This window comes from Hippoglossus stenolepis, chromosome 24, assembly GCF_022539355.2.
Source record: "Hippoglossus stenolepis isolate QCI-W04-F060 chromosome 24, HSTE1.2, whole genome shotgun sequence".
Classification (NCBI taxonomy): Eukaryota; Metazoa; Chordata; class Actinopteri; order Pleuronectiformes; family Pleuronectidae; genus Hippoglossus; species Hippoglossus stenolepis.
The window spans coordinates 3,228,763-3,246,983 of NC_061506.1; the positions used below are offsets into that span (position 1 = coordinate 3,228,763).

General features: G+C 42.7%; 1 protein-coding gene and 1 non-coding gene across 2 annotated transcripts in view; one reads left to right on the forward strand and one right to left on the reverse strand.

The window, feature by feature from the left end:
• The window catches only part of LOC118103669 (cilia and flagella-associated protein 47), a 37,571-nt gene that overhangs the window by 18,748 nt on the left and 602 nt on the right, over window positions 1-18,221 (forward strand). The window contains 18 exon segments of the mRNA XM_035150829.2: window positions 25-130; window positions 440-675; window positions 811-952; window positions 1,140-1,267; window positions 1,374-1,439; window positions 1,723-1,866; window positions 3,299-3,561; window positions 3,958-4,034; window positions 4,590-4,721; window positions 4,724-4,743; window positions 5,174-5,380; window positions 5,429-5,438; window positions 5,591-5,609; window positions 5,611-5,736; window positions 6,717-6,908; window positions 7,229-7,256; window positions 7,443-7,567; window positions 7,569-7,613. Of these exon segments, the coding sequence (XP_035006720.2) occupies window positions 25-130; window positions 440-675; window positions 811-952; window positions 1,140-1,267; window positions 1,374-1,439; window positions 1,723-1,866; window positions 3,299-3,561; window positions 3,958-4,034; window positions 4,590-4,721; window positions 4,724-4,743; window positions 5,174-5,380; window positions 5,429-5,438; window positions 5,591-5,609; window positions 5,611-5,736; window positions 6,717-6,908; window positions 7,229-7,256; window positions 7,443-7,567; window positions 7,569-7,613 (2,066 nt within the window).
• Window positions 2,767-2,837, reverse strand: trnag-gcc. The gene has a single exon. It is a non-coding gene; the product is annotated as a tRNA-Gly (tRNA).

The window sequence follows — 18,221 nt, forward strand, 5'->3', positions numbered from 1 at the left end:
GTGTGTGTATGTGTGTGTCTCTAGGTAGGCGACATGGTCTATATTGTGAAGGCCACAGCAGAATTGCCTCTTCCTTCCCCGCTCACTGCCAGGCCAACTTCAAACATAGTCTTCATCACCAGCAACTCTGGTAGGAGCCTCTCACACAAATGTTTGTTTGTGTGTCTATTAACCTTATAACATTATAAAAACCTCTCAACATTACACCAACATTAATATTTCAATCATTTAAACATTAAAGAATTTAATATAAATGTCTTGGGTTCTGTTCCAAAGTCAAAAAAGTGAAAATCTTGTAACATCCGTTGTATACGTTTTCCTCAGGGGACATGTGGTTTTCTGTTATGTTTAAATCTTGGCAACATATGAGCAAATGTGATAGTGAGCAGTGAATCAAAACACTGATGTTTTTCTCCACCAATATCTGTGTGTGTATCAGTGCTAAGCCTGCGCTGCAAAGTGGAGCAGGTGTGCGAGGTGATGGTGCGTGTGCCGCTGATCAACGTGGCCTGGGAGCGAGCTCTGGCCATCTGGGGTCAGCAAAGCATGAGCGCAGAGGAGCACAGGAGGCGGATGCTGACACACACGTTGTACAGTAGCACTGTGAGGGCATCTACAGCCATACGCAAGCTCTCCAATCAACAGTTACACACACAGACGCTCTATGGAAAGCAGGTGAGAGGATATACAGCAGTTTGGTTGGTGGGTGGAAGGTAGACAGGGTGATTTTCACATTACTATTGTGAAATGTTTTCCTTGTTGTCTCCATTCATTGTTTTGTATACCTCCTCTCCTCTTGTTTTCTGTCAGGCCCAGCTGTTGAGTGGTACTGACCAATGTAAAGTGGTTACATATAGTGTTGAGGTTTCTTTGCCACAGTACTTCACTTTACCCAGTACTGTTCAAATACCTATAAAGGAGGACACCAATGTACCATGGGAGGATCCTGCAGGTATGTACACACACCAGATATTTTCTGGAACTCTTCCTGCCAGCCCCTAGTAAAGTGTTCAGAAAATGAACCAATTTTCCAGAGTCCATGTCTGAAAACGGCTTTATTATATCAATGTAAACTCTCCTGCTATGATTGTCCACTGTTTCCCCTCCCCTGAATATCTTCTCCTCCCTTTATTCAACAGATTGTGGCTATGTGGACATTCCATTACGGTTCCAGGCAGACCGTGTGGGACAATTCACATGTCAGATGGTCCTGAAGACTTCTCGTGATATCAGGGTCTACATGCTGGAGGCACTGGTTACATCAAAGGTCTATACCACACCAGATGAATAAACATGTCAATGAATGCTGGGTTGCTTCATGTTGCCTGGGTTTATGGTCAATGTCACTAAAAATATCTCATTTGTGACCACAGGGAGAATCCGTTCACCTGGACTTCAGTTCGCCTGCTCACTGTTCAGTCACACAAGACATACCCGTGGTGAGGAGAAAGTCCTGAGTATTAATCAGTCTGTGTGTGTGGTACCTAAAAGCATTTGATTAATAATGAATGCTTTTATATATTGCTTCCAAAAAGAGAAGAGAGTGGTTGAATATACGCACATCAACCAGAAAGCATGGTTGCAATGTGTGTGTCTGACTTGACTGAAACTAACAGAAACATTTTAATGTTTATGTTATAATGTCGTGAGTGTAGTTTTTGCAAATTACCTGATGTTGAAGGGTAAAGTGAGATTATCAGGCCTGTGTGTGTCCACCCACAGCACAATGAGACCCAGCAAGACTGGAACATGCAAGCTGAGGTGTGCGGTGAAGGATTCTGTGGTCCAAAGGTTTTGAATGTACCAGCTGGGACAAAAGTCTGCTACCCCCTCTCCTTTCACCCGTCTGCACAAAGTATCTTCATGGTAATACTCTATTTAATTGTGTCTGTCCTTTTGTCCTTTGTCACCTTCTCGATATTTACCGTTCTAGTTTGACAAACACTGTAATAAATGACAGGAAATCTTTACAGAATTGAGGCCTGCTGCACACTAAGGGATCATGCAAGCTACTCTGAGTTCCCAAGTCTCTGGAATCTCAGAAATCCTTTGCAAATGTGATGTCCTGCGTCTCGACTGGATCATCTAGTGTGCGCGTTCTCACGATTAAAATGTTGAAAATAATTTGAAAACCCTCTAGTGTGCAGCAGGCATGAGTGTGTGTTCAGGATAATGCAACATCAGCAGCAATTTGGGTAAAGCCTGCTTTGAAAATCCCCTGCCAACAACACTCATCGGCCAAGCCCTTATATTTGTCCTTTCCTTTAATTAGTCTTCATTCCATCCTCCCTGGAAACATTCAAGTACCACCACTTATCTAAATGCCTCAAACAGCAGCAGACTCTCTGGCCTGTGCAGCTATTAAAGTGATATCTGGTTATCATCTTCCAGTGCTTTTCCAAACAGACAGTGTCTGAGAACAGTAGACTTTCTTTTTTTTGTAAATGAGAATACATAAATGCTGAAGATAAATGAATGAATGCATGGATAAATAAATATAGGTGATAACCTGGGGGATATATCTACTAAGGGTCCTCAGCCTATTTCCTCATTTCTCTCAATTTGTATGTATTTATTTCTTTACTTTCTACCCCCAACCTCATTAGCAGAATATGGAAATATACAGTCATGAATAAAAGGCAAAGGCAAAGAAAAAGCTTTTAAAAAGAGAAGAGTTACATAGAGAATGAGTGAGTGTGCCCTTTCCTCAGGGTCCATATATATTACAGAAGTAATAAGTTACAAAACGAAAAAAGAAAAGTGTGTTGCATTGGCCGGGAATCGAACCCGGGCCTCCCGCGTGGCAGGCGAGAATTCTACCACTGAACCACCAATGCATTTGTTGACGCATATCCGGGGGCGGAGGGTTTTAACCAGACGTCCTATTGTCTTGACACTTTTCCTAAACGGTCCTAAACCGTTTCCCAGTCATTCTCTATGGTAGTTTTCCGTTTTCCCGTCATTCACTATGGATGTAATGCGCCCCCCGGCCACTGACAACGTTAGCGCTATCACCGCCACCGCTTCAACTCTCTCTTGCTCGCAACTTCCCGTTCAACACTTGAGTGACGCGAGAAGAAGAAACAACAGGAAACACAGGTGAGATAAACAGGAAATACACCGACTGTACACTGGGCCGTCCTCGCAGTTCAGTACCATGGACAGGGAAAGTTACATTCAGCACCAAGGACAGTGGACAGACAGGTTCCTGTTGAATCCAAAGGAGGCGGGGCTTAGAAAGAGACAAGCTGCACTGTGTGTGTGTTTGACAGCTTGTGTCTTATCCTTTCCCCTACAGGGCAAGCTGTCCTTACAGAATGACTGGGATGGAGCTGAGCATGTGTTTACCCTCAGAGGAGTGGGAGAGCGCCCCCTGCCTGTGGACCATGTGGTATCATATTGCCCTGTTGGGAAGACCTCATAAACTCAGCTGGATGTCCTCAGCTACAGCCAGGATAAGCTCAGTCTCAAGGTAGAAGGACGTGATGGGAATGAGTGCCACACTGTTACTGAGGAGGTTTATTCTGGTGGACACTCACACTCAGGGGGGAAAAGCAACAAGTCAACTTGATGTTTGTGCTCTCGTTGAAATCAAATAAATTGAAGTGTTCAAAAAAAAATCTCCAAACAGTTTCTACTTTCATCTACTTAAATGTGAAGATTTGCTGTTTTAATTAATCTTCTTTGATAGTAAATTGAATATTGTGGTCGAATACAACATGCCATTTAAAGACATTACTGTAGTGGACACTCCTGACCTGGTCTCAGTCAGTATGCTTACCCAATCAGTGCCGGTTCTGATCCCAACCCGTCAGAAATACAGAGACTCCACACCGGCACCGACAGTCTCATTTTAGAGATCCAGTGCTGGAGAAGAAAGCCTCCAGATGAGGCCTCGCCCTGAACAGCTGAGACCACTTGCAGAACTCCATTACTGGACAACCATGGCGCCTCCAGGACAGACCACCTGGAATCCACCAGCCAGTCCCCAGCCACCAAACCACGGTCTGGGTTCCAGTCGAGGAGGTCCATGGGTTTGGTTTATACTCTTATCATTCAAAATGAATTTTTTATCATAACTAACAAAGTTTCAATTTGCTTTCTACAGTATATGTACTATATTCATGCTACATTTATCTTACATAACCAACATCATTTAAAAAGAAGTGTCAACACTATTGGAATTAGAGATCACACATTTGAAATGATCTGTCCTTCCCCCTTGAAAAATGTCATATCGTTGTTTCAGCTTTTTAGATTTTCCAAGTTAATGGCGGAGGACCAGAGGCACTAAGTGACTGATGGAGGATGCAGGAGATGTAGATGGACCAGATTTTTTGACCCACAGCTGAGTCTCCGGAGCCGAGTTTATCTAATAGTGGCGCCAGAAAATAACAACCTGCTGTTTGTACACACACTCACTATCACCTTTTGACCATTACATTTGATAATTGTTGTAGATCGGTGGATGTTTAATTGTATTTGCTGGAGATTTCAGCCGTTAGATGATCTATTCAGTTCACTTAGTCACTCACATGGAAAGCTGTGCGTTGCTTGGTAGAGATAATTAGGTTTTTTGTCTCTTTGAGCATGTGTGTGTTTATCCGTCTCTTCTGTCCCCATGACAACCGTTATCTGTGTTTGTGTGTGTGTCCATCCCCACTCCTCCACCAAGCTCAGTGTCTGCTTTAGACCATCATCCATTGGTGAGGGGAACCACACATCACTTTCACATGCCCTCAGGTACACACACACACACATAGACAGGCACAGGAAATATTAACCTCTTTATCCTCTTGAATTGGAACAATCAGATTGCTTAATGAAACTTTTATATATTTAATTTTTTAATGTACAGGAGACTGAGGAGCAGAGTGATACAAACCATTAAAACCTGGATAGAGATAACAACTTATATGGAAACTGTCATCATGATTATTGTCTAGTACATTTGTAGAATATTTTCTAAAATGGCATGAATGTAAAATGTGATTCATGGTTCAGAGTGAAACTGAATGCTCACCACTGTTTTGTTCCTCCCAAGTTGTATCTATTGTTTACACCCTGTCTTTGCCCCCTCCTCTGTATTCCCATCATGCTTTCTCATTTCTTACTTCATTGCTTTCCCTCTGGCCACCTCTGTGTGTGTTAATCTGTCTCTGTCCTTCTTTAGTCGCCAAAATTGTGTGTGTTGTTGAGTGGGCGTGGCCTTAATCCGGAGAGCGAGGAGCCTCTTGGCATCTCATCCAAGATTCGCTCCCATGCCTCCGTCACCGGTCCCTTCAAAAACCCCACTGAGTTCCCAGCCTCACTCAGCATCACAATCACAGGTCACAAGCACTTTAGCCTTTCTCAGACACGTTGTTCTTGTTGCACATATGTGACTTGACACTGTGTGTACTTGATACATCTTCCTGTTTTTGATGAGGACCCAATTGGTGCCCCTGTAACTGTTATTTAGTTCGCTTGAAATAGAAAAAGTTGTTTGTGTCCACATGAGAATCGTTGTTTATCCAATTTGGCTGCTGGGTGTAAAACGTACAAATATATTTATATGTGACTGTGTGTTTGTTGTCCATCTTGGCGGCAGGTATACAACTCACTGAGGGGCCGGTTTGATGGGCCTGTAGTGTTTGTGCCCATGTCTGCGGAGTTACAACACGCCTGGCTCTGCATCACCATGAGGCCCCTCAGCAGCTCAGGCAATAACACTAACTTCAGCACAGACGGCACAAGGTGTGTACACATGCGTCTCACTGTCAGCATAAAGGGATTTATGTACTGTTGGTCTGTGCCTCGGCTCTGACAAGTCTCTAGACATTCAGTGAAGCACATTGGCTTCTGTTATTCCTACATCCAGGCGGGTTTCTATGTAGCCTGTCACCAAAGAAAAGGAAGAACAGTCTGTTCTGCTCATGGTAGAGAGGTGTATAGAGTCAAAGATATTCTGACTGTACATGTGGTCTGCACAGTACGACAACAGTATAAATAGACCTAGAACATAGTATCTCAGGACACATATTGTGTCCTGAGTGGAAGCAGCGTTCATATGTCACAGTGCTAACACACTGACTAACACACTCACAGTGGCCTTCGCAGCTTGGAGGAAGCTCCTGCTGGCACAGGCAGCTTAATCCATTATCATCATTACTGGATTTTTAAACCCCATTGGCTTAGTTTTTACACAATCTTGAGATTCAATGTGCCAGAAGCAAAACTGCCTTATTAAATACTTACCTTTAAACCTCAGTGTTGTTCTCACCACACACCTCAACAAAGAATTCAATACCTATTACTAAACGTACCGACCACAGAATCAAAGCAGGCTTCTCCATATTTTACATCATATCCCCCTGATTCGCTGCGTTGCAACACAACTGCCAGTTACTTCAAACGAGAAATGAGGCCAAAGCACTTTCAAATAAAGAATTCTTCATTTTAATCGCTATAAATATTTGATCAAAATGTGACTAACAGACAAAAATGCTGTTGGATATTCAACCCATTTTATTCTCAGCTAAAATATTCAATGGGCCAAAGCTTTGTAAGAAGGAAAAGCCAAATAAATGTTCTTGCTAGTTTTGCTTTCCTTGCACATTCTTCTTTTATAAGGAATGTGCTTGACATGTTTTCTAATCTAGTTCTGTTTCTTTGCTTATCCTGGATACAGAATTGTAACAAAAAGTGCAAACTTCTAATGTTTCAGGTCTGAGCAGGAACTTGTCAATCATCTGCTGGATTTGTCCTCTCTGTGGGATTCCCATGGAAGTGCCTGTTGAGAGCTCGCCACTTGGCGTGGTCTGGTGTGAGGCGGGCTGCCAGCTGGAGAGGAAGGAGGATGTACTGCACTTCCCCTGGTGTGCCGGGGAATCAAGACTGGAAAGGACGGGAAGGGGGGGCGCCAGTTTGTGATTTATACTTTTTGTAGTGTCCAAGTAAAAACTGAGATTTTTTAAACTTTGTTATATTGATCCAAAATACGAGGGGCACGATTTAAGGTCGGAATTGTTTAATAAGTGTAACAAGTAGTAACAAACTTTCATCCAGTTCCTACATTGATTTGAGATTAAATGATTCAGGATCTGTGTGATTAGGTTCAGCAGGTGATTGACTGACGAGCACATGGCGGAGCATCAAACCAGACAGCAGGCCAATCACAGCATGTTGCATCAGATAAACATCAGATTGAATTAGGTTTGAACTCCTGTTGTGGGGTTGTTTTCATCAGGAAAATGTTTTACCCAGTACAGTCTGCTGTGAGTTGAAATGAGTTTAAATGCATGAACAGAAAATGGTGAAGTATTAAATAAGGAAACATTGCAGATATTTGAATTTCTCACTGTAGTTGTTCAGGTACAGAAGCACAATCAGATCTGTTTTTCATTGTCCTCTCAACTGTAAACACCTTCTCATCCTCATTCCTCTCACCTGTTTAATTCCAGACACTTTGCTGGGCGACAGTGGAAGACTCACTTTGTGAGGTTCGTTCAAACAGCGAAGCAGCGCGCTCTGAGGTGGAGGAATGTCTTTCTGCATCCATCGAGGCAGCGAGGAGGGACCCTGAGACTCACCCTTCATCTAGTCTACACTCCCCTCAGGCCATGCAAGTTACTGTACCACACTCACACACACACACACACACACACACACACACACACACACACACACACACACACACACACACACACACACACACACACACACACATACACACACATACACACACACACACACACACCATACACACACATACACACACACACACACACACACACACACACACACACACACACACACACACACACACACACACACACACACACACACACACACCCATACACACACACACACACACACACACCCACACACACACACAACACACACACACACACACACACACACACACACACACACACACACACACACACACACACACACACACACACACACACACACACACACAGTGTTAAATATGCAGGGAAAGAAAAGCACAATAACTTTTTTCCGTGAATGGAAAAATATTTAGATGGTACGAGGAGGAATTTGTCTTTTGCTGCAGTGATTCAATAACTTTTAAATGAAATGGTGTTGTTCTCTGTACTCAGTCAGTTTTACCACTTAAAGCAAACAACTTGGACAAATGCCCATTAAAAAATGCCAGAAGCAAACAATCACATTTGGAGAGACAAGACACAGTAACACATACACCACATTAAAATCCTTTCACACACAGTCTGGCACATTCTGAGGGAGCTGTAGACATACACAAACACTAACTATGAGAGAGAACTAAACACACACACGTATTATGCAGACTGAGAGAGGCACACTTGCGCCTCAGAAGTTAAAAAGCACACACACACAAAAGGAAGCAACACAAATAAGCAAATATGCACACCTCCTCTGTGTGAGAGGAAAAAACATAAATATGCTAATAATAAGACAGAATGACAAAACACACACAGACACACAGGGATAAAAATATACACAGCAGCAAAAAATGTGTTTGTTGGTCTCTCTGCTCTGTAAAGTACAGACTGAGCGAACACTGCATTCATTTATCCTCTCTCTCTCTCTCTCTCTCTCTCTCTCTCTCTCTCTCTCTCTCTCTCTCTCTCTCTCTCTCAATGGTGGGTGTGGCCTCTGCATTCATTGATTACAAATGCCAACATGTGCTGAGTCTTAATGTTTGTATAGTTGAAGGTTGCTGTGCTCGCTCCAAAGTGAAGGGGGGGGGGGGCGAACTCATCAGTTCTGTTCATCACAGCTTTAACACTACTTGCTAATGTGAGGTCAGATCCCCACAGACACCCCATTAACTTTGGTGTGACCTGAAAACACACGTGATGCTTGTTTTAGGGATTCTAAAGGATTCTCCTCTTGCTTTTATAATCAGGCCACACTTATTACCCATTGTACTCCCTAAATAATGGAAATGTAAGACCTCACTGTTTAAAGTTACAATTCACCTGTTCTCCACTGTCCTTTGTATTGTACTTTGCATGTGGCATCCTTCTGAATGAACAGTGCAATCATTTATCAGCTGTCTTCATCTGTGGAGTCCATTAATGAGGCGTGCCCTGGTAGAATCAATACCTCCGAGAGCTAATGACTTCTCCGCGAGGAAATGACGGGGGGTGTGGTGCTGCTAATAGGCTCTTCCATTATCCATGTGATTCCTGTGCTGTGTGGGGAGCGAGATGAGGAAGCCAAGTATCATCAGCCGAAAGCGGGAATATTAAAGACCGGTTTAGTGAATCATATTTTGTGAGATAAATAGGAGCGCTCAAATTACACTTTTCAAGACAGATTAGATAGGAGATATATTTGAGTGGAATAATGACTTGAAGAAAACAGACGGGTGGAAAGCAGGCTCTAAATCAAAGGTATTCATGTGTGTGTGAAGCAGGTCCAACAGTGTACAGGTTTGATTCCAGCTTCAAGCGCTCAGCAGCCCACTTCACTGATTAGTTCCTCGTCTGTGAATGAAGTTAATCAGCAAAATCTTCTGCTGTACTCACTGGCTGCGTATCAACCTGCATGCATTTGTTCACCACAACAGTAAAATGGTCCAGAAGACTGAAGGAATTCTGCTGCGTCTTTGTTTTCAGCACATCGACGTCAGCGTCGGCCCTAATTACCAAAAGCCCTTGAATCTTGTGTTCCCAAGTTGACATCTTTGACGGTGTCTGCTTCATGTATGACTTCTCCTTTTCATCCTGAGATATTTGTATTCTTCCAGTTTCGCATTCGTCAAGAAAAGTCATTGACACATCAACACTGTCATTTTTCTGGACGTGTTCCTGCTGTATTCTCTCATGGGCTCACACACTCTGTGTCTGACGAAGACTTTTGCAATCTCACATTCAGCCCCGCTGGAAAATCTCAGGAAAATGTCCAGACTTCAGTGCATGTCTGAAAGCAGCTTTTGGTGATCTTCCAACTTTTCTTCTAGCGCCACCATGGAGACGTGCAGGGGACGTGTGCTGAGAGGGAAAACTCCTCATGACTCCCCCCCGCTCCTCTGTTGCTTTGCTCTGCCAGTGAACAGCAGCAGAACTTCATGACCCGCGACCTTCGACTCTCCTCCCTCGCTAACTCATCCCGCTCTGCAGCTCACCCCCACAGCTCAAGGTTTCCCTTTCAAATGTTTTTATGTTTCACTTTCAGCAGCTGTAGGTTTTTTTTTAAACACAAAATTTAACAATGTCACCTGCAATTTAAGGGAAACCTTTTTATATTTTGAAAACAAACTGTTAATTGGAAAACCACATTGTCACGTTGATGGTGTTGGTGATGGGACTCTTTGTCCTTTTCTTCCTTGAACGGCTCATTAGTTGTGTTATTGCTTCTCATGAGCAGTTCTAATAAGATGTTTTCCTACTAATAAAAAGATGGGTTTTCATATCTCGTGGAGAACAAAGGGAATTTAGCAGGGTGGCATTGATATGATGCATATTCACACATTGCTATAGAAGTTCAACCCCTTTGTAGTTAATCTGTCTTTATAAGTGGTGCATATTTAATTAGTTAAATCTATGAGTTGTAACTGCGTATTACACACTCAGCAGGTAAAAGATATATGAGGAGCAATAAGTAGAACTAATGGTGATGATGTCTCTATTATGACTTCACTTCAGGTAAAAGATTAGCAAACTACTTGAGCTCCTCCCGTCCCTCAGGATCCTCTGTTCGATGGACATAAATCAGATTCATCTCAAACTGCTGATCCATGGACATTCTCACCACAGATTATATTACAATAACCAGGACGACCTTGAAATGTACACCCACCTTTCTGAAAAGCCTCAATATCTCCCATTTAATAAATCAAACCACATGAGCCTGAAACAGTTGACCAGTGGGAGGGCCTGTGTGCATGCTAATGGAGCCCACACAGCACGCATGGCTACCCGGCTCCGCTGCACTTCCACGTGCCTGTACCTACACTTTCAGCCAAGAATCTTTGATGGCTTATCTCAATGGATATGTCAGTTTCCTCAGTATTCAAATATGTTATATACCATACCATTTTCCAGTATTAAAGTACATACAACATGTCTTTTTTGACACGACAGATCTCAAAGTGATCTTTTTTAATAAATTATAAAACACGTTTCTCCAAGTATCCCCCTCTTTTATCGTAGCTTCCATATATATGTGAGTGTGTGTGCCCACTGGTTGTCCTATGACTCACCTTTTTCCTGTGGAATTATTCACGAGGCAGTTATAGTCAGTTATGTGTCCGTTAAGCACCATCTGCAGCCTGCTGGGGAGAGAATGGAGGGGGGGGGCTGGGGTTGGGAGGAGAGAGGGAAGATGGAGGAAGGAAGCGAAAGATGTGGAGAGAAAGAGGGACATGAAGGGGCAGGGGGGGGATCAAGGATATGGGCTAATAGATAATGCAAGACCGAAAGGGGAGGAAGAAAAGATGAGAGCAGCAGATAAAGTGACAGGAAAACACTTCTATTGGGTCGAGGATGATGGAAAGACACTCTTTGAATGTAGGTTGTAGATCCTGTGTGTGTGTGGTTGTGCGGTTGTGTGTCCCTGCAGAAAGCTGTAGTCATCCTGACAGTGTGAATCAGTGAGTGCGTTTGTGCGGCTCTTGTTTTCTGTCCATAGATTACCTGCGGAAATTAGCTTCCTGTCTTGCCTTCCTCTGGCAGGTGCGTCGCCCCGGAAACAGATGAGCCAATTGGTGGGGGGGTCTGTTATGTCGCCTGCAGTGAGGAGAGATCACGGTAAAGTCCGATGAATGAAATCATGACAAAACGATAACTTTTAAGAAGTTTAATAAATGACATCAACCGACAGGTATCACTCATCATTCAGTCATTCCCTGAGATAAGGAGGTTGATGACTTTAGTTTAGACCAGTTTAGTTTTAGACCAACTTTACTTTGTCCTCTGGCTCTGAATCCCTTTAAAGGGTTTGTTTTGTTTTGAAAGTCTTTCAGGAAAGTGTTGTTCATCACTCTTCTTTGACAGATAACAAATAATTGGGATTAGGATTCAACTGTTGTCGCATTGATGTATCTGCTATCAACCTCAGTCTGAATCACAGTGCAGGCTCAAATTCTGTCTGATATCCACTCAAAAATAGTCAAGTTCACTTCAATTAAATTGAATATATGTGATTTATTTGGTAAAAACTATCCATCCAATAACAACTGCATTCATTTCCACTTGCACCATCTGGCACTAAGACAAACGTAACCTCAGCTCATCCCACATATATAGTGTTTAACTAAGCAGGGCACATTAGACTGACAGCATGTTGAGATGTGCCTGAGGCAGGTTTGTCGAGTTTGTCACAGACATAAGAATTCCAGTAGAAATAAAAAAAAAAGGGAATAAGAATAAAAACATTTTCGATTTCCAACAGCTTTGATGTCTTCTGACAGACGAGCCATATGGCGCTGCATTAACTAATCCTTCTCGTTTCTCAGACATTCCTAAATGGATTATCTACTTGGCGGCTTAATATTTCATTTTCATTTTGTCACAGAGGCCTATCCCCATACATCACTCACTCTGGGATTCAATTAGTGTGGCAGTAATTAAGCAGGGGCTGTTTCTCTCTGAAATGCACACAGCATTATTTGACAGGCTGCCAGTCGAGGTGTCTGCGTGTGTGTGTGAGAGAGAGAGAGAGAGAGAGAGAGAGGGAGTGATGAAGGAATGTAAGAGCAAGATACTGTCCTGTCAAAGTTCAGTTTGTCTAATAGCTTTGTCATTGTCACTACACAACATAATTATTTTAAACAACACACACACCGCTGTAAGGTGTCCTGCGGTATCTGACAATAACACACCATGTTTATAGTTATCACTTTGCTTTGTTTTATTTAGATTTCCTCAGTTTCATGAAATATAAGTAAGGTTTTTGTTCAGTCTTTCCACTTAACTTGATATGTCAATCTCATGGAAAAGTGAATTACTGTGGACGTATTTGTCAGTCAAATATGTCCACACACAAATACAGAGGCGGTACATAACAACACACTGAGGAGAGAGGAGGAGAGAGGAGGAGAGAGGAGGAGGGCGTTCTGGTATGGAGCAGCCCCAGTCGCTAACCTGCCAGTGTTAGTGGGAAACCACGCTTCGGCTTCGGTCTCCCACCGAAACGACGCCATGTTTCTTTGAAGTGAAATCTAATTATTGCTGTGGCATTGCCCTACCAGTGCTTCCTTTGAGTGTGTGTGTGTGTGTGTGTGTGTGTGTGTGTGTGTGAGCGTGAGCGTACACCTACCAAAACTCCCTCTGGTGAATACGGCAGAGGAGAATGAGGGAAAAGAATAAGTTGCCCACTTTCATCCTGTTCCCCTTTTCACTGCTTTAAAACTCCTGCTCCGACACATAAAAAAAATCCTCACGTACGCGCGCGTGTGTGTGTGAGAGAGACATTGTTGCATATTTCATGCTTCTGATGATTGTAGATTGTCGGAGTAATCACTCTGTGCACATGCAAGTGTCTTACAAAGCAGCACTTGTGTGTGATGTGTTGTGTGGTTTGGCTGAACGCTGTGCGACACATTTGAAAGCAGCTTTGATGACTTGACAGACTGCATGTACGAGTGTGTGGCGTGCTGCTGTGTGCGCGGGCCTTCATTCATTTTAGATGTGTTACTACAGTCTTTGAAGCTCTTCTCCTGACTGATGGTTGTGTGTACATTCTGTGGTGACTGATTAAGGTGGTGTTGTTTGTGTGTGTTTACCACAGTGAGTGTTGTGTTTGCGTTCCCTCGTGGAGCCACCCTCAGCGAGCGTTCAGCACCTGTGTGTTGTCTCTCCGCTGCCGATGGAGACAGATAGAGAGGTGCGAACGCTCAGCAGCAGGATATGAAATATGCTAATGAACCCACATAATAATAACCCATCATCACACGCAGGGCAGAAAGAAGATGAGAAACTTTGCAGAGGATTTTGTCTTTTTTCAAGTTTTTCCTTCACCCAAAAATTGAAACTAGAATTTCACTCAGAGAGCACATAGCTGAGCACATTTGAATTCCCTAGATGCGGATTTTCTGGATTTGCACCAAATTGCACACACTCATGAATATCAGTCCCCTTAATATGCCAGAATTTTCTCATCAGGATCCATGAATTATTCTCTGAAATGTCTTGCACTCTTAAAGAAAGTGAAAACAATCCCCTGATCTAGATCCGCACTAAAAATGAGTTCTTTCAGGACCCATACCGCATCCTTCCACCAGGGTTCATGGTAATCCAATAGGTTTTGTGTTTACTTGTGTACTTTTGTGTACACTCTACCTCCCACTTCACTGTAAGTGTATGAACAAACCAAATTGAATGCCCTTTCACCAAACGTCTTCAGTCATGGACCAACACAAAACCAAAGCCTCTTGAAATACTGTTCATTCCTAGTTGAAGAAAACAAATATCACATCAGTATTTATGACTTGCAGTCGGTGTTGATTTGAATAATGAATTCTCTCTGGCACAGATCTGTTGTTCTACACTGTGTAATATGTGCATATTGCAAAGCGGCTGTAACCAAACTCCAGAAATTAAATATAGACTTGTACTGTGCACTCTTCCATTATGTTAACTTAGTAGCAAATGGAAAATGGATCCAGTTCTTCTTTAAAAAAAATCATTGCTTTTGGTATTGATGCTCAGCAGAAGCTTAAAAACACTGTTGTTATTATCTGATGGCAACAAAATATTAAATCAGAAATAACTTGAGGTGGACTTTTAATGAATAAACACAACCTTGCTCTGTTTGTGTTTCATGTCTGGAACGAGTGGGACTAATTTCAATTTGTATGGTAACACGAGTATCATTCTGATTGCAAGGCTATTAGAACTTCAGGGTATTTTTCACATTGATCTACTGGTACTTTTAGTCATGTGAAATACTTAAATACTTTATTCACCGGTGTAGATCAACGCCACACTGCACTAAGAAGTATCTCCTGTGTCTCATCTGAACAACGTCCTGCAGCCACTCAAGTGTCCTTGAGGAAGACACTGAGTCCCTCCACTCACAGGGACTCATTAATTTTTATTAGCAGGGCTTCGCTCCATATGGGCGGGGGTTTTACATTTTTCTTTTGCTGTAATCTTCAGCCCTCTAATGGATATTGGTGTACATGCAAACTGCAGGATGTCTTGTCTGACACGAGGTCGACAGAGAAGCTTACATTCGGTCTCAGTGGAGTTTAGGATGTGGTCACAACGAGGAAGCATTTGATTAGTAAATGAGCTGATTCCCTTGTTTGACATGCAAATAATCTAATGTGGTTTTAATACCTCAAATATCACATCTTGGTTTCTGATGTTGAAGACATGTTGAGGCCAATGACCTGAGATTCAGGGGACAAAGTGCTGGTTTAGGTTTCAAATGTGTTGATTCAGATGATATGTTCTCTGGCGTCTGTATGAATAATGCCAGGCACACACCGACTGGTCAGTGTGTGCCCTCGTCCCAGGAGAACCACTTTATCTCAGCAAGCTCTCTGCCAATTCCCCGCTGTGCCGCTGTCCGTAGTGTTTTGAAATAAGATTTGAAATACCGCTTGGAAGCTGAAATTTGTTCTCCAAGCTGAAATATAATATTTGTTGCTCCCAGATTTTCTGCCTCTGTCGACTCAAAGAAAATAAATGAATGTGTGTAAACAAAAATGAACGGTATCTGTACTTCACTCAAAATGCCTGTTTGTGGACCTTTTAGTTTAAACTTGGTGAATCCAGCCTCTTTAACTTCAAGCACCTCCTCAGGACTCATCTCCTCCGATAACACCTCCCCTCTGAACACCTCTAACTCCTGATGGTCCTGTTCAGCCCTCACTGTGCACTTCTCTACCTGAACTCATGTGCTTTGTCTTATTGAACAGACTTCAAGGTCTCCATCCTGCACTGAGTCCTGAGTGACGTCTCTCTGCTGTGAAGCACTTTAGACTTCATATCTCTATATATCATTATTAAAGTAATATTTAACATTTACAAAATATTTCAAATAATGTTCATTAGCAACTCTAGTTGATATGTTGATACACAACTGACGTTCTTTACAACGTTCTGCCTGTTCATTCCCTTTCCTTTGCCATCCCAGAATTTGAAGTGAAGCATTGAAAGTTAACTCCAGGTGTGTGACAGCTTTTATCCAAACTCAACCTTCACCACGAGACGTTTTTCTCCACTGTTCCGTGGTTCATGGCGGTCCTTGAGAAAAGCAGCAGCAGCTCCCAATTCAGTATTTCTTCTTTCTTCTGTTCCCTCTCCTGCCGAGGACACACGTGTGGCAATGACTCAGCAGTTTCAGGACACGGACAGTGAGAACAATTGATGTCCCTCTGTTGTTCGCTGTGTGTTCGTGGAGTCAGAGCAGTTCAAATGGGTTAGATACCAACTGAGTGAAACGGGCACAGGTGGCAGCTTTGTGGGTGCAGCTTGGGTGGGAGCACATGGTTTTATACTATAGTGCATAGTCTTACTGATATGTGATCTATTGTACTTCTGCTTTCATGGTTTTTTGTTGCAGAGTGGGGGGGGGTAATCCTCCCTGCAGCCCCCACCCTCCTAATAACTTTCACATGCTATATGAGTGTAGCCCTCACGCTGAAATGTATATATTCAGTTTGGATTCGTCATCTTCTTGTGTTTGAACTTCTGCATATTGGGATGTCGGGTGTTTTATATTTACAGTGCGTGACTGTGATTCTTCCTCTCGGAGTCAATCTCATTAGTTTGATATCAGAGCCATTTATTACACCACAGCAGCACCAGACAACCATCTGGTACTGTGTGTTAACAACAGGCCATTACGGCGGCAATACTAATCAAAGAAAAGTCACAGTCAATAAGCTGAGATTGGGACAAGGTGCCATTTTGACAGGAGGGACCAAACCTCTAAGGGATCCAAGACCTTTTAGTGAGAGCTGCTGACAAAGAGATTTGTATATCAGTTTATATTTTAAAACTTGAATCCCCAAAAAATCTAAATAATGATTAAAACAAAGACATTCATGCCAAAGTATAATGTAAAGAATAAATTATGTGAAAATACCCAGAACATTTTGTACATTTTATCTGTAGTTTGAGATTATTACCCTCCCTACTGTGCATTTCAATACATCCTTTCTTATTCCTCACTGGTGAGACAAAATGAAGGCGTGCAAGCACTTTCTTTAGCTTCAGGCTGGACACATTTAGGTTGAAAACTCTGCTGCTCATCTCTGACTGTCCCTGGAGTTTCCATCCGCTTACAGACTGTGCCCATACAAAGTGGATCTGTCAGCTCATAAAGAACATTAATACATTTTGTCGAGTGCGTTCATTATTCCTCCACTGGAAATCAATATTGGAGTGGAAGCAGAGTCGGAACTTAAAAACGCCCCTTGATAAAGTTGCATTATGTTTACATCAAAAGCTTATGTAGCTTTTAGGTTTTCAGAGAATTACCAACAGAATCACTTCACTTGCATAACAGCTCCTTGGTGTCATTTGTTATAGTTACTGGGTCTCAGATATTGGATTTCTAGGAAGTATTTGATTTATTTTAAAAGAGAAACCTTAAGGGAAGACACAATATGCATTATGGGCAATGCAGGCCAACCACTGCAGTTTCGGTCCCTTCTGTAAATGAACATTTGTGGCAAATTGGATTGTGACCTTGACCTTTGACCTCCACATTTTGTGTCTCTGGGTTAAAACAGAGCCCGAAGGTATTTTGTGCTGTGAATAACTGATCAACAGTAAGTCTATTCATTAACACCTCTATCAATGCTCCCATCTCTTTCTCCTCTATCTGTTGCCCTCTCCTCTCTGCCTCCTCCTGTCTCCCCCTCATCATCACTCATTATGGTCCTGATGGAGAGTAAACAAGGCCATCGCTTCCTTCTATCTGTCTCTCCATCCCTCCTTCCTCTCTGGTTGAATAAACAGCAGCTCGCCCTCCCTAAACCTGCTCACCTCTGCTTTGTCGGCCTCCCTCCTCCTGCCTCGCTCTGTCTCATCTCTGGCTCTGGCATTAGCATGCAGAAGAAACAATAATATTCCTTCATGTGCCTCCCACTTTCTCCTCCATCACTGTGTTTGCTCTGCCTCTCTCGTCTGCTCTTTGCTTCTCCCTCCACTGCAAAAGGAATCCTTAACATAATCTAATATTGAATCTCAAAATCGAACTCTTCCTGCAGTCGCGAGGGAATAAAGGGCTAATAAGATAATTTATCTGGTTTCTAATGATCAATTTCC